The following is a 14,625-nucleotide window of genomic DNA, read 5'->3' as shown; positions in this document are numbered from 1 at the left end:
AACTTGGCTTGTCTAAAATGGAAATCCTATTCTTCCCCACTCACACTTGCTTTTGCATCTCTTCTGTTCTTAGTGTGTGGTACTGTCTTTACCTAATTACCCAAGTCAGGAACCTGAGAGTCATCTTCCAACTTTTCCCTTTTATTTTCCATTTAAAACTTTCTCATCTCTGAGCACTGGGTGTTATACTCTATGTTGGCAAACTGAATTTAAATAGAATATTTTTTTAATATAAATAAATAATAACTTTCTCACCTCTATCCCTGTCTCAATGAAGAGAGCTTAATCCTCATTTTTTGTCATCTGGAATCTATTATGGTCTTTCTGCCTCCCGTCAGTCTCTTTCCAACCCATCTACACTACTGCCACAGTGATATTTTAAAAATGCATTTAAAAATTCAGTCAGCAGGGATCCCTGGGTGGCGCAGCGGTTTGGCGCCTGCCTTTGGCCCAGGGCGCGATCCTGGAGACCCGGGATCGAATCCCACGTCGGGCTCCCGGTGCATGGAGCCTGCTTCTCCCTCTGCCTATGTCTCTGCCTCTCTCTCTCTCTCTCTCTCTCTCTGTATGACTATCATAAATAAATAAAAATTAAAAAAAAAAATTCAGTCAGCAAAAAAAAAAAAAAAAAAAAAAAAATTCAGTCAGTAGTTCCTAATTACCCACAGAATTAAGACAGAATTCTTCAGCAAGCACACAAGGCCCTCCATGACTAGGCCTTTCCTACTCTCCCACTGCTCCTTGCTCACCCATCCCACTCTCAAGGCATACTGAAGTATTTATAGAGTCCAGACTTGTCACATTGTTTGCTTGTTTTCTTCCATGTTCTGTGCTGCTGCTGCTGCCTATCATATCCACTACTTCTGTCACTTCCCTGCATCCCTACCCCTACCTCATGCATCTAGAAAAATTATTTCAGTATCTACTTTGATCTTTTCCTTCGAATAACCTTCCCGATTCCACAAATAGATGTGACCATGCCTTCTTTCTGACATCATTATACACTGTTTTCAGCTCTACTATAACACTTACTACTGTCTTATTTATTTTTTATCTAAGTGTCACCTTTCAGTGGACTGTCAACTCTTAAGTATTTCCACTGCCTGGCATGTAATAGGCTCTTATCAGATACCTAGTTACGGTGGAGATGATGATGTTCATTTAAATAAGGCCATGCCTTCCATATGGAGGAGCACAGGGCTTAGACACATACAGAGGAGAATGGTAGATATTTCTTTATCCTCTTCTGCCTTTCTCTAGAGGCTGCTGTTCCAATTTTACTACCAGATTCCTTTTGGTTTCTACTTTTTATGATCTGATACCTGTTCTTAGCCTTTATTTTGCCTTCATTTTATTTTGCTTGTATCCTTGGAGCAATTGAAGAGACAGGAAGCTGTTAAATTACCATTACAGAGTCCCACTGTCCAATTTTCATTCCATAACAGGAGAAGTCATATATTAGCTTGTTCCCACATGATTCTTGTGTGCCGAAAGAAGTCTTTTTCAGCCAGTAGAAATAATTCATGTAATAATATTAGTATTTTTTTAATCCTATGTTCCCCAAAATGTCTCCATGCATTTAATATCAAATTAAAAACTAAACTAGCTCTGTGTTAATCCTAAGAGAAGAAATCATGGTCTTTAAAGATTATTAAAGGAATAATGAAGACTTCTTGGGTGTTTAACATGAAAATTTCAGGTGACCAAGGGTTCTGCTATACACATTGGAGTCAAAGGATAGGCCAGCATCTCAATTAGGCCTATGTATTACTTTCTACTGTAAATAAATTTGTAGAAGCTACTTGTGGTGTAACTCCTTATGTATTTAATATTTATCTGACTCTTGGTTTTCTTGGTTAATTTTTTAAAGGGGTGAAGAATCTACTTATGAATGCTTTGCCCTTTGTGGAATGTGATATCTTGGTTTTGAGTCCACCTGTCCCTTCCCTTTTACTTAATTTTATCTTATTGTTTGCATTGTGTTTCTAAAATAATGGCTTTGGCTTGTTTTTTCCTGAATGTTTCTGCAGTTTGGTTTGAGTATCTGGCTTTGGGTACCCCTCCTGAACTTGGACTCCATCTGTACTTGTGACTTTTGGAAGGCAGAAGTCAGTGTTTTCTATAGAAGATGACATTTTTTTTTTAATATTATATATGTGTGTCTCCCCCTTCCTTTTTTTTGCTTTCTCTTTAAAAGACTGGAAAAAAAGCAGTTAAGGCAGTCCTGTGGGTATCAGCAGATGGACTCAGAGTTGTGGATGAAAAAACTAAGGTAAACATTTTATAAGCTTAAATATTACTGCTCATGTTTGTTTGTTTTATCCCTAATGATCAAATATAATGTTGCTAAGCTGCTGTAGTTATTCTGTAGCCTTTCACTTTGTCCAAAGTACAATCTTCTGAGATACTAGTGTTTAGGAAATAAATTTAGTTATTCATTTACCTTATGAAAAATAGAATTCTCTCAACATTTTTATTCTAAATGACAGCATGTTTAGTGTAGTAAGCATTTGCATTTAATGTTAAGATTTTATTCTTACACATTTTAAGAAAATGTTTATCCCCCACAAAGTTGATGTAAAACATGATGGGCCTTTTATAAAGTTAAAAAAACAAAAAACAATATCACATCTGAAATTTCTTTTTGTTCCTTGATAAAGGGAACTATGTTCTTAGAAAGTGGTATTTGAAATTATTAACCTGCTGTTTAACTAAAAACAATTTAAGGGAAATCTTAAGGGCTAGTAAATGGTTCATCTAGTTTTACTTAGAATCTACACAGTGCTCACTTCAGCAGCACATATACTTAGAACCTATACGATATCTCATATCATAGATGGCATTTTGCATTTTAAAGAAAGTTATCCTGTGTGCCTAAAGACAGAGACATAGACTCTGACCTTAGAGAGCATCAAGTGTTATATAAACACATTTAATTAATAATTAAAATTTCCTAAGAGACCTAAAGCCTGGAGAAATCTTAACAAGAAGGCAATTTTTCAAAAAAATTCATATGTCACTGAAAGGAGGAGAGAGTCTGGCAGGTAGGTAAAGAGCAGTTTTGATGGGTAACTTATCTGATAAATTTTAAGTGACTTATTTTATTTTATTATTTTATTTTATTTTATTTTATTTTATTTTATTTTATTTTATTTTATTTTATTTTATTTTATTTTATTTTATTTTTTGTATAAATTTATTTTTTATTGGTGTTCAATTTGCCAACATATAGAATAACACCCAGTGCTCATCCCATTAAGTGCCCCCCTCAGTGTCCGTCACCCAGTCACCCCCCGCCCCCCACCCACCTCCCTTTCTACCCATCCCTGTTCGTTTCCCAGAGTGAGGAGTCTCTCATGTTCTGTCTCCCTTTCTGATATTTCCCACTCATTTTTTCTCCTTTCCCCTTTATTCCCTTTCACTATTTTTTATATTCCCCAAATGTATGAGACCATATAATGTTTGTCCTTCTCTTTTTTTTTTTTAATTTTTTTTTAAGATTTTATTATTTATTTATTCATGAGAGACACAGAGAGAGAGAGAGAGAGAGGCAGAGACACAGGCAGAGGGAGAAGCAGGCTCCATGCAGGGAGCCCGATGTGGGACTCGATCCCGGGACTCCAGGATCACATCCTGGGCTGAAGGCGGCGCTAAACCGTTGAGCCACCCAGGCTGCCCCTGTTTGTCCTTCTCGATTGACTTATTTCACTCAGCATAATACCCTGCAGTTCCATCCATGTTGAAACAAATGGTGGGTATTTGTCGTTTCTAATGGCTGAGTAATATTCCATTGTGTACATAGACCACATCTTCTTTATCTATTCATCTTTCGATGGACACCGAAGCTCCTTCCACACTTTGGCTATTGTGGACATTGCTGCTGGAAACATCGGGGTGCAGGTGTCCCGGTGTTTCACTGCATCTGTATCTTTGGGGTAAATCCCCAGCAGTGCAATTGCTGGGTCGTAGGGCAGGTCTATTTTTAACTCTTTGAGGAACCTCCACACAGTTTTCCAGAGAGGCTGCACCAATTCACATTCCCACCATTTTTTTTTTCATTTTAAGTGACTTAATATAGTTGTGTTAGTTCTTTTGACCTTCTATCTAAGGCCCTTTTTTTTTTAAGTTCAAGATGTGGTAGTCTTAAATGTACATCATCATCATCATCATTATTATTATTACTACTACTACTACTATTATTGGAAACAGTGAGCATTTAGCTTGGCGTTAAGAACTTGCATAGTTTTCTTTAGTGTTTTGGATGAAAGGTGTTGTACTTGGAGGCTGTTTTGTTTTATACCAGTTCAAAAGTCATGTTGCCCCCTGGTGGCTACTTATAGCATTGGTACTAATTAGCTTGGTTCTTTCCACATTTTGTGACAATAGTAATTGGTGACTTCTCACCCTTAGGCCCACCATGAATGGAAAAGAAATTTTGCAATGTATATAATCTATAAAGGGCTCATATTTAGAATATATAAAGAACTCCTACATATCAATAAGAAAAATGACAGACAATTCTAAAGACTTGAAGGATCATTTTGCTAAAGAGGAAATTCACAGTAACCAAGATTATGCAAAATAAAATCATAATGAGCCTCCAGAATTGCAAAATTTTAAAAATTAGCTAGTTTGTGGAGCAACAGAAATTCTCATAGTGATGCTTTATAAAAGCCATTTTGTTTGATTGTTTTAGCACTTAAAGTCCCACCTCAGTATCTAGGGATTCTTGGCTGTTGGAATATCACATAAAAGAGTCTCAGAGCCTCAAGACTTTAAAAACCATATTGTGGGAGCACCTGGTGGCTCAGTCAGTTAGGCAGCTACCTTTCAGCTCAGGTCATGACCCCAGGGTTCCCTGCTCAGTGGGTAGTCTGTTTCTCCCTGTCCCTCTGCCCCTCCCCCCCATGCACACGCACATTCTCTCAAATAAATAAAATCCTTAAAATAAATAAATAATGAGAAACATTTTGTGTAATGTTTATACTGTGAATATACATTGCCTTTCAGTAAATATATAAAAAAAGTCACACTCACAATTAAATAATCAGTAAGTTAATATAAGTTACATGGGAATTGGATGAAATATATTGATTTACATATACTATCAAATTGAACATGGAATGTACTATGATAAAAAATAGTAAAAATCAGCAAGCATGTATTTTAGAACATGAAGTAAGAGAGGCATCTAGGCAATGTGCCCCTTGGGATCTCTCCTACATCAGATTCTTAGTATACAGACTACTAGCCTCAGATCTAGTTATTTCATAGTCTCAATGCATTAGTTTTAGAGACTATATTGTGAAGTGAACATCCTGTGTTTATTCTGAGAAATTTGAATAACCTTGTAAATCCTCTATTCCTTTGTGCTTCCCTTTTTCTAGGACCTCATAGTTGACCAGACAATAGAAAAAGTTTCTTTCTGTGCCCCAGATAGGAACTTTGATAGAGCCTTCTCTTACATATGTCGTGATGGCACTACTCGGCGCTGGATCTGTCATTGCTTCATGGCTGTCAAGGACACGGTGAGTCCACAGTGTAGATTTCATCATAACTAACCTCAGCTAGCCAAACTCCCCCTGGGTTGGCTCAGCCAAGCAGTTTCCACTACATTTTTTTTTTTTTTTTTTACAGCACTTGGAAAGTGCCTAAACGAGCCTGCTTTCATTCCTTTTATTCAGGTAATTCACACTCTTGGTGTGACCCTGCAGCTCAGAGAGCAAGGTGATTAGCTGAGATCCAGGGTCATTAAAAAAAATAAAAGTGCTCTGGTGAGGGTGGCTGCTAAACTTTACTTGAAACTTTTCATTGTTAGAACTATTTTCAAGGGAGGCCTGGGTGGCTCCGTGGTTGGCTTTGCCTTTGGCTCAGGGTGTGATCCTGGAGTCCTGGGATCGAGTCCCACATCGGGCTCCCTGCATGGAGCCTGCTTCTCCCTCTGCCTGTGTCTCTGCCTCTCTCTCTGTGTGTGTCTCTCATGAATAAATAAATAAAATCTTTAAAAAATATGTATTTTCAAGATGCTTATGTATATTTGTTTGCCAATGCATCTGGGTAAAAGATATTGACATTAAAGGTGCTTATAAATATATTTGCAGAGGAATTCTACAAATGAAAGAACTGAGTTGGAATATATTTTTCAGTTAATTGAAAAATAGAAATACTGGAGTGCCTGGCTGGCTGAGTCTGTGGAACATGCAATTCTTGGGGTCATGAATTCAAGCCCCATTTTGGGGGTAGAGATTACTTTAAAAAAAAAAAATTCTAAATTATGGTACAATGAAGTATGCCAGAAATTATTGCATAGTAGAAATTTTTGTTTAGAAATAGGGAACAAGTAGAGGCACCTGGATGGCTCAATTGGTTAAGCATCTGCCTTCAGCTCTGGTCATTATCCTGGGATCAAGCCCTTAGGCTTCCTGTCCGGGGGGCAGTCTGCTTCTCCCTTTGTTCCTCCCCCAACAGGCTTACTCTCTTAAATAAATACATCTTTTTTAAAAAAAAGAGAGAATAGTTAACCTATCATCTTTCATGTAAATTACCCAAAATTCTGACATAAAAGACAAGTCTCTCAGATGGTGATGATCTTAACTATAGAAGAACATGAGTGTGTAACTGTAATTACTGAGTTTTTTGAAGTCCAGGTAGAGTAAGGCAGGATAGTCATACCTGAAGGCTACAATAAACTTAAAAACTCTTGCCTGGGTTTATCTGAAAGGGAAGTAGTGGCTATACTCTAAAATTCACCAAAATGTTAATCAAAGCTCTTTGAAGACAGTGGTATAAACTGTTAAGAGTCCAGGACCTGACACAGATCTGGGTTTCAGGCCTGGTTCTGGTTCTTACTAACTGTGTGATTTGGGACAAATTAGTTAACAATCCTTTTTTTTTTTTTTTTTTTTTTAAGATTTTATTTATTTATTCATGAGAGACACAGGCAGAGGGAGAAGCAGGCTCCATGCCGGGAGCCCGATGCAGGACTTGATCCCTTGATCCCAGAACTTCAGAATCACGCCCTGAGCCTGAGTGGAAGGCAGACACTCAACTGCTGAGCCACTCAGGCCACCCAGGTGTCTCTAATTAACATTCTTTAGGCCTTAGTTTCCACTTCCATAAAATGGAGATAATAGTTGTGAAGACTAAATTGGGGACACTTCAGAGTTTTTAAAAAATTCAGGGGGTCTCAGCTGGGGTTTGGGAAGGATCTGTCGTCAAGAACTTCTGCCCTAGGCCTAGGAAAAATAATAAACTTCTTTGGGCGTAGCTCTGTTCTTGTAGTAAAGCTGTACAAATGCAGACAGGTTCTAAAACTTCAGTACTCCCTCCTAGTTCATGCTTCAGTGCCCTACCCTTAATAGCATCCTCCTAAGAAGTCAGAAACTCATGTGGATGAATAAAAATAACTCTGTCAGTTTTTAAACAGGCAGTTATGTGAAATCTTACAGTTTACATTCAAGTGACAAAAGTCATTTCAGACATTACTTCCTATGCTATCTGATATTGGTATATGAAATTCAGGGAAGTTAACTCGCTCAGATCCATATGTAGGAGCAGCTGTCTACATGGTGTGATTTTGAAAATTCCACAAAGGGCTCCCTGTTCTCAAATATCTCTTCTCACTGTTAGTGATGCCAACAGTTACTATACCATCTCTCACTGTTTTTAATTTCACAATTAGGGATAGGGTTTAAAATACAGATAACCCTGGTAAAAATAACCCTTTGAGTTTATTAAATTTACTTCTGGTTATCCAGCGTATCTTTAAAACAATATTTAGTTTCTATAAGCTCTTGTCCCCTCCCACGCACAAACAAATAATTTTTATCGGTTTAATTCCTTTATAAATAGGAGTGTGGGAAAAAAACCTGCTTTAACTTTTCCCCATGTGTGGTTGAGAGGGAATGTTGGGGTAAGAGAGAACTAGAAGATAGGGAGGGGAAAGGGGAAAAGCATCAAAGCGATGAGGGCCTAGAATGGGGAAGGAGCCTTAGGGAGGGGAGCATTTAGAAAAGGGAGACTGAGAAAGCTAAGCTTTCCTTTTTATAATTCCTGTGTCATCTCTGGGGTGTATTTAGTTATCCACAGTTTTAAGTTTGCATCTTTTGTTCCTAGATATGTTAACATTTTTTAGGCTCCTAAAACTTGCCCTGCCTTTCCAGGAGTTTCTTAGAAATGCTTGATACTTATTATCACTGTTCCCCTAAATGGCAAATGCAGGATTTATGTCAAGATTTAGGGCTTCAGGGCAGCCCGGGAGCCCAGGTGGCTCAGCGGTTTAGTGCCGCCTTTGGCCCAGGGTGTGATCCTGGAGTCCTGGGATCGAGTTCCGCATCAGGCTCCCTGCATGGAGCCTTCTTCTCCCTCTGCCTGTGTCTCTGCCTCTCTCTGTGTGTGTCTCTCATGAATAAATAAAATATTTTTTTTAAAAGGTTGGGGGACACCTGGGTGGCTCAATGGTTGAGCACCTGCCTTCGGCTCAGGGCGTGATCCTGGAGTCCCGGAATCAAGTCCCACATCGGGCTCCCTGCATGGAACCTGCTTCTTCTCCCTCTGCCTGTGTCTCTGCCTCTCTCTGTGTGTCATTCATGAATAAATAAATAAAATCTTAAAAAAAAAAAAAAAAAAAAGACTTAGGGCTTCAGACTTTGAGTAGTGTTTTCTAAGCTGATGGCCAGAACTAACATGAGTGATACAGGGAGCCTAACTAATCAGAAGGTCTCAGTGGTTGCTCGTAAAAGCACAGTGCCACTACAGTAAAGTGCCCTAAGCATAACTTAAGAGAACTTATTCATTTAATTTGCCATATTGATACACTAAATTATAATTTTAAGCTGGGGTTCCCAACATTTTGCCTTATATAAAAACAGACTTATTTGTGGTCCAAGCTTTTTGTACTTGATGATACTATAACTCTAAAAAATTTTTTTCAACCTTCTGTTATGTGTAGGGTGAAAGATTGAGTCATGCAGTAGGCTGTGCTTTTGCGGCCTGTTTAGAACGGAAGCAGAAACGGGAGAAGGAATGTGGAGTGACTGCTACTTTTGATGCCAGTCGGACCACTTTTACAAGAGAAGGATCATTCCGTGTCACAACAGCCACCGAGCAAGCAGAAAGAGAGGAGATTATGAAACAAATCCAAGATGCCAAGAAAGGTATGGTCTCTTCTGCTACAACTTGTGTTTATTTAAGCCATTTTCCCCAGCAGGTTAATATTTGGAAGCTCACAGGGGTAAGCTTTCTCACAGAGAGAACTCTTAGCAATATATGAAGACCTTCAGAACAAAGCTAAAAACCTAAACAGAGCCTTTCCTTTAGAGTGGCATGTTTTATGGCTTCCAGAGTGTTTACCCTTTCCATTACTGGAAGCTGTCTGGGAAGGCTGAGAATGCAGTTGAAGAAGCTGCAAAGACATTATTACCCCCCATGTTTAAAAACATTGGGGAAATCTACATCCTGAAACAGCTTTCTAATTCTGATGCATCTGATCTCTGTGAGAAGCAAATGCTACCAAAGAATTACAGTATCAAAGGGAGAAATACATTCCAGCTGCAGGCTGCAGAGGGCCCACCACCGATGGTGATGCTGGGTACAAATACGGGCAGAGATTTCATAGTGACACCTTTCTTATTGGATAATTACTGTGTTTTAGTGCTTTCATGGAAAAAGTCCATAGATGGGACTTTTTTGGGGAAGCTTAACCCTTCTTTTTCCCATAGCCATGTTAACTGTAATGTGTGGTTTTGTAGAGTGTGAATTTTTTGCAGGTATACATGGCAGCATAGCAGAAATGCCTGTGCAAGCATTCAAGTTACTCAGGAGTCTGTTGTCCAAAGTTGGGTCTGAGTGTATTGTAGAACTAAGTGATAGGGCTTAGGGAAAATGCTTCACATTCTTGTGTCCAGCTAGAGTTGAAACCAACAAGGAATGTTTTGGAATTAAACAGTTCAGTTTAAATATACATTAATAAAATCTTGGTCATTTTATACTATATCCTTTTAGTTCTAAACCAGCCATTTTAGAGAACACCATTAATCTACTACTGACCCAAACAACTCTAATTCTTAAGCCAAAACAAAGATACCTACTTTATTTGAAATAAATTCTTGATTGTGATTTTTAAAAATTTCTTTTAAATATTTGCACCAGAATACCAAAGATAAATGTGCTACTTTTATCAGAAAACTTAATACGTATAGCTATTAGTGTGCTTCAGTGGTTTTTCAGACTGGAAGCATATTCTTTAATACCACCAAATAATACTCTTTGCTACAAATAGCAACTGCCAAAGTGGTTGAATTCTGACATCTAGAGGATTATGAGCAGAGATGGGTAGAGATTTACTATAATCAGAATGGGACTCAGCTGGTGTTCATGTGGAAATAGTTTTGTATTTAGGTGTAATCTAACTTAAAATGTTACTTCTACATGCTTTTATTCAAATGAGCCACAAATGCACGTTGTTTGTGATTTAAAGACATGAACAGAAACCTCACAGAGGAAGACATAGACATGGCCAACACGCACATGAGAAAATGCTCTACATCACTTGCCATCAGGGAAATACAAATCAAAACCACAATGAGATACCACCTCACGCCAGTGAGAATGGGGAAAATTAACAAGGCAGGAAACCACAAATGTTGGAGAGGATGCGGAGAAAAGGGAACCCTCTTACACTGTTGGTGGGAATGTGAATGGTGCAGCCACTCTGGAAAACTGTGTGGAGGTTCCTCAAAGAGTCAAAAATAGACCTGCCCTACGACCCAGCAATTGCACTATTGGGGATTTACCCCAAAGATACAGATGCAGTGAAACGCCGGGACACTTGCATCCCGATGTTTCTAGCAGCAATGTCCACAATAGCCAAACTGTGGAAGGAGCCTCGGTGTCCATCGAAAGATGAATAGATAAAGAAGATGTGGTCTATGTATACAATGGAATATTACTCAGCCATTAGAAATGACAAATACGGGATCCCTGGGTGGCGCAGCGGTTTGGCGCCTGCCTTTGGCCCAGGGCGCGATCCTGGAGACCCGGGATTGAATCCCACGTCAGGCTCCCGGTGCATGGAGCCTGCTTCTCCCTCTGCCTGTGTCTCTGCCTCTCTCTCTCTCTCTGTGACTATCATAAGTAAATAAAAAAAAAAAAAAAAGACAAATACCCACCATTTGCTTCGACGTGGATGGAACTGCAGGGTATTATGCTGAGTGAAATAAGTCAATCGGAGAAGGACAAACATTATATGGTCTCATTCATTTGGGGAATATAAAGTAAAAGGGAATAGAGGGGAAGGGAGAAGAAATGGGTAGGAAATATCAGAAAGGGAGACAGAACATGAAGACTCCTAACTCTGGGAAACGAACTAAGGGTGGTGGAAGGGGGGGAGTGGGGGTGACTGGGTGGCGGGCACTGAGGGGGGGACTTGACGGGATGAGCACTGGGTGTTATTCTGTATGTTGGCAAATTGAACACCAATAAAAAATAAATTTATTATTAAAAAAATAATAAATAAAAAATAAAGACTGCTTTATAACATTCTTCAACATCTAACCTAACTTATACTTGTTTGGACCTTTCTGACTCTGTCACTCCCAAAGTCCTCTCTCCCTGCAAAAAACAAGTGAATAAACATTGAAAACTATGAATCATCATTCTTTAAAGGATCTCACATTAAGAGTTCATAAGTGCTGGGTTTGGTTTCTTTTTTTAAAATTTTGGTCAGAGTCAAGTCTTAAGTTATGAATCATTGCATGAGAATCAAAGATCTAATTAAACTTGTGTCTTAGTACATACGCTATGTAACATGTAATAGGATATTAAACCTTTTATTTGTCTGAAACATAGGATATCTGTGCCCTGCTTCTAACCTGTCCTTTAAGAGACCTTGGGAAGGAGATGGGTAAAAGGACTTAGGAGGGTTTTGGGTTCCTTGGCTGTATAAGCTGGAATTATTTAAAGACTGCTAAGGTCCTCTTTTTCTTGATTTTCTTGAGCTGAAACAGATAAGACAGTTGTTGGTTCATCAGTGGCTCCTGGCAACACTGCCCCATCCCCGTCCTCTCCCACCTCTCCCACTTTGGATGCCACTGCCTCTCTGGAGACGAACAATCCTCATGCCATCCCACGCCGGCATGCACCCATTGAACAGCTTGCTCGCCAAGGCTCTTTCCGAGGATTTCCTGCTCTTAGCCAGAAGATGTCACCCTTTAAACGCCAACTGTCCCTGCGCATCAATGAGTTGCCTTCCACTATGCAGAGGAAGACTGATTTCCCCATAAAAAATGCAGGTAATACAGCATCCATCTGACTCACTGGTGCTCTAGCACTGAAGCATTATCATCACTTCCAGTGGAGACACTGACCCATCAAACTAGCCGCCCCCCCTCTCTCTGAGGCTGGTTGATGGTTATATGTATCTTGTGTCATTTCCCACTGGGAGGAAACTAAAGTTCATGGAGGGGGATGTGAATTGTTCATCTCTCTTCAACAAATAGGTAACAGAGCCATGATGGGAATTCCTAGACTGAGCTACCTACCAGGTTTGCAGTTTGTCCTGATGGAAGTATACTACCTCCCAGCCAACCTACTTCAAAACATCAGGGGTCTCGAGTTTCTGTTCTTATTCTACCATTTGGGACCCAACAGAGAATTAATTTAAAAGGCTTTGGAAACACATCTATTCAAATAGCATTACTGTCAGATGTACCAGAAGAAATGGATAAGTGCTCATTGTCCTTGTGGCTGGTTGGCTCCATACAGAGGAAACTCTAAACGGGTTTCCTGTTTAAATCGAAAATCTGTTGTTCATCAGAGACAGTGGGCTTGCTCACACATATTCATTACCTTTCAGAACTGCCACACAGGCCTTTGTGTGGCCCCTGTATGGCTGAGCCAGCCCTGGTAGCTCTATCCTCATCATAAGATCCAGAGCTAAAGTGTCAGATCTGGTCAGTGCTTTTATTGGGCTCTATTTTACTTTGCTCTGAGACACATTGAGCCAGTGCCATAATAGGATACGAGGAAGCTGTGTTTCACTAAGACACTCCCACTGATGGTATATAAAAGTCCAGAGAGTTGAGTTTTTTTGACCAATGGAATTTGACCTATCCAACAGTTGGAGTAGGTGATTACTGAGGGTCTTTCCAGCTCTCAACTCCTGTAAAAACAAACTCCAGGTGCTTTCAGGACCTTGTCTTCAATCTCCCTCAGATGGGAAACAAAAACTATTCTTTTCATAGCTGAGCAAAACAAAGGTTCAGGACACATTATCAGCATTCCTAGTGACCTAGAAGTATCCCAGAGTCAATATTAAGAACAAAGCCTCTGAAGTCCTGCACCTCAGTTTGCTTTTTCATGTTACTACAGTTCATATACTTGCCACTGTGGTGTTTTGGTGGAGGAGTTAGAGTGGGGGTGGGAAGTGGAAGAAGGGACAACGGAAGAGAGAGAATCTTAAGCAGACTTCACACCCAGCATGGAGCCCGATGCAGGGCTCAGTCTCACAACTCTGATATCATGACCTGAGCTAAAACCAAAAGTTGGCTGAGCCACCCAGATGCCCCTATACTTGATACTTTTTGGGGGGGAAAAAAGTGACAACATTGTCGTAGCTTATAGAGAAAAAGAGCTGCCTCTGCTGCTCCTGACTTTAACCCATTTTCTATAGAGTTACTGAGTGGCTCCAGTACTGTACTCAGACCTTGAGAACTAGTTGAAAGACAAGTAGGTTGCAGATGTCTTCCAGAAAGATCTGCTTACTGGCACAAAAAGAGAACACCAAGTTCAGTAGTTTCACACAGGAAAGGAAATAAAGAAATCGGGGGATTGGGAGGGAGGAAGATAGTTCTTAGTATATGAATTGTTGGTATTTTATATCAATTTTTCAAAGCTGCTTTTATAGCTCCACTGGACAGTTGAGACTTTTCCTTTCACAAATAAAGGAATGCATCATAAAATGCCACCTTGTGTCATACTGTGATATTTCAGGATTATTCAGTTTTTCTGTTTGCTTTGCAGTGCCAGAAGTAGAAGGAGAGGCAGAAAGTATCAGCTCCCTGTGCTCACAGATCACCAATGCCTTCAGCACACCCTCTGAGGATCCCTTCTCATCTGCCCCAATGACCAAACCAGTGACCGTGATAGCACCGCAGTCTCCTGCCTTTCAAGGTTGGTGCCCTCTTAGCCTGCTCACTTGTTCTCTTTGAAGCTTGTACTTTTATGGCACAGCTCTCTGACTCTAGGTTGGCATCCTGAGCTTCCCAGGAGCTGGTCAGACCCATTAATTTCCCTGTCTGATAATGTCTCAGATTCATTAATTCCCTTTCCACAATGTTGTTGTGCTTTGTTCCCACTCCTGTTCCCTAGAATGTCTGCATTCATCATTTTGCATGTACCTGTTGTCTTTGATCTCATTCTCCTAGAAGCTTTTGTAGTCCCAACCTACTGCTTTATTTGCCACTTAAGTGTTAAGAATCAGAGTATCCAACTAGTTCTCTAGAAGGAGTAGTCATCAGACTTGGGTCCAGTGTATGCTTTCTTTAGCAGAGTGGTTCTCAACCTGGGACAATTTTGCCTCCCTCAGGGAAAATTTGGCATTCATTGGTGACATTTTTTTGGTGTTAG

The 14,625-nt window shown here is 39.8% G+C and overlaps 1 protein-coding gene across 20 annotated transcripts in view; it reads left to right on the top strand.

The window, feature by feature from the left end:
- The window catches only part of NUMB (NUMB endocytic adaptor protein), a 162,650-nt gene that overhangs the window by 143,085 nt on the left and 4,940 nt on the right, over positions 1-14,625 (top strand). For 15 of the 20 annotated variants that reach the window (XM_072839225.1, XM_072839210.1, XM_072839213.1 and 12 more), the window contains 5 exons: positions 2,198-2,272; positions 5,388-5,528; positions 8,951-9,155; positions 11,997-12,290; positions 14,020-14,169. In XM_072839225.1, coding sequence (XP_072695326.1) covers positions 2,198-2,272; positions 5,388-5,528; positions 8,951-9,155; positions 11,997-12,290; positions 14,020-14,169 — 865 coding nt within the window. The remainder of the gene's footprint in view (positions 1-2,197; positions 2,273-5,387; positions 5,529-8,950; positions 9,156-11,996; positions 12,291-14,019; positions 14,170-14,625) is intronic. The other 5 variants (XM_072839222.1, XM_072839226.1, XM_072839217.1 and 2 more) reach the window with 2 other exon arrangements.

The sequence above is a fragment of the Canis lupus genome, chromosome 9, assembly GCF_048164855.1.
Source record: "Canis lupus baileyi chromosome 9, mCanLup2.hap1, whole genome shotgun sequence".
Taxonomy (NCBI): domain Eukaryota; kingdom Metazoa; phylum Chordata; class Mammalia; order Carnivora; family Canidae; genus Canis; species Canis lupus.
Note: the sequence above shows the minus strand (reverse complement) of the source record. Positions and strands in the feature narration are given on the sequence as shown.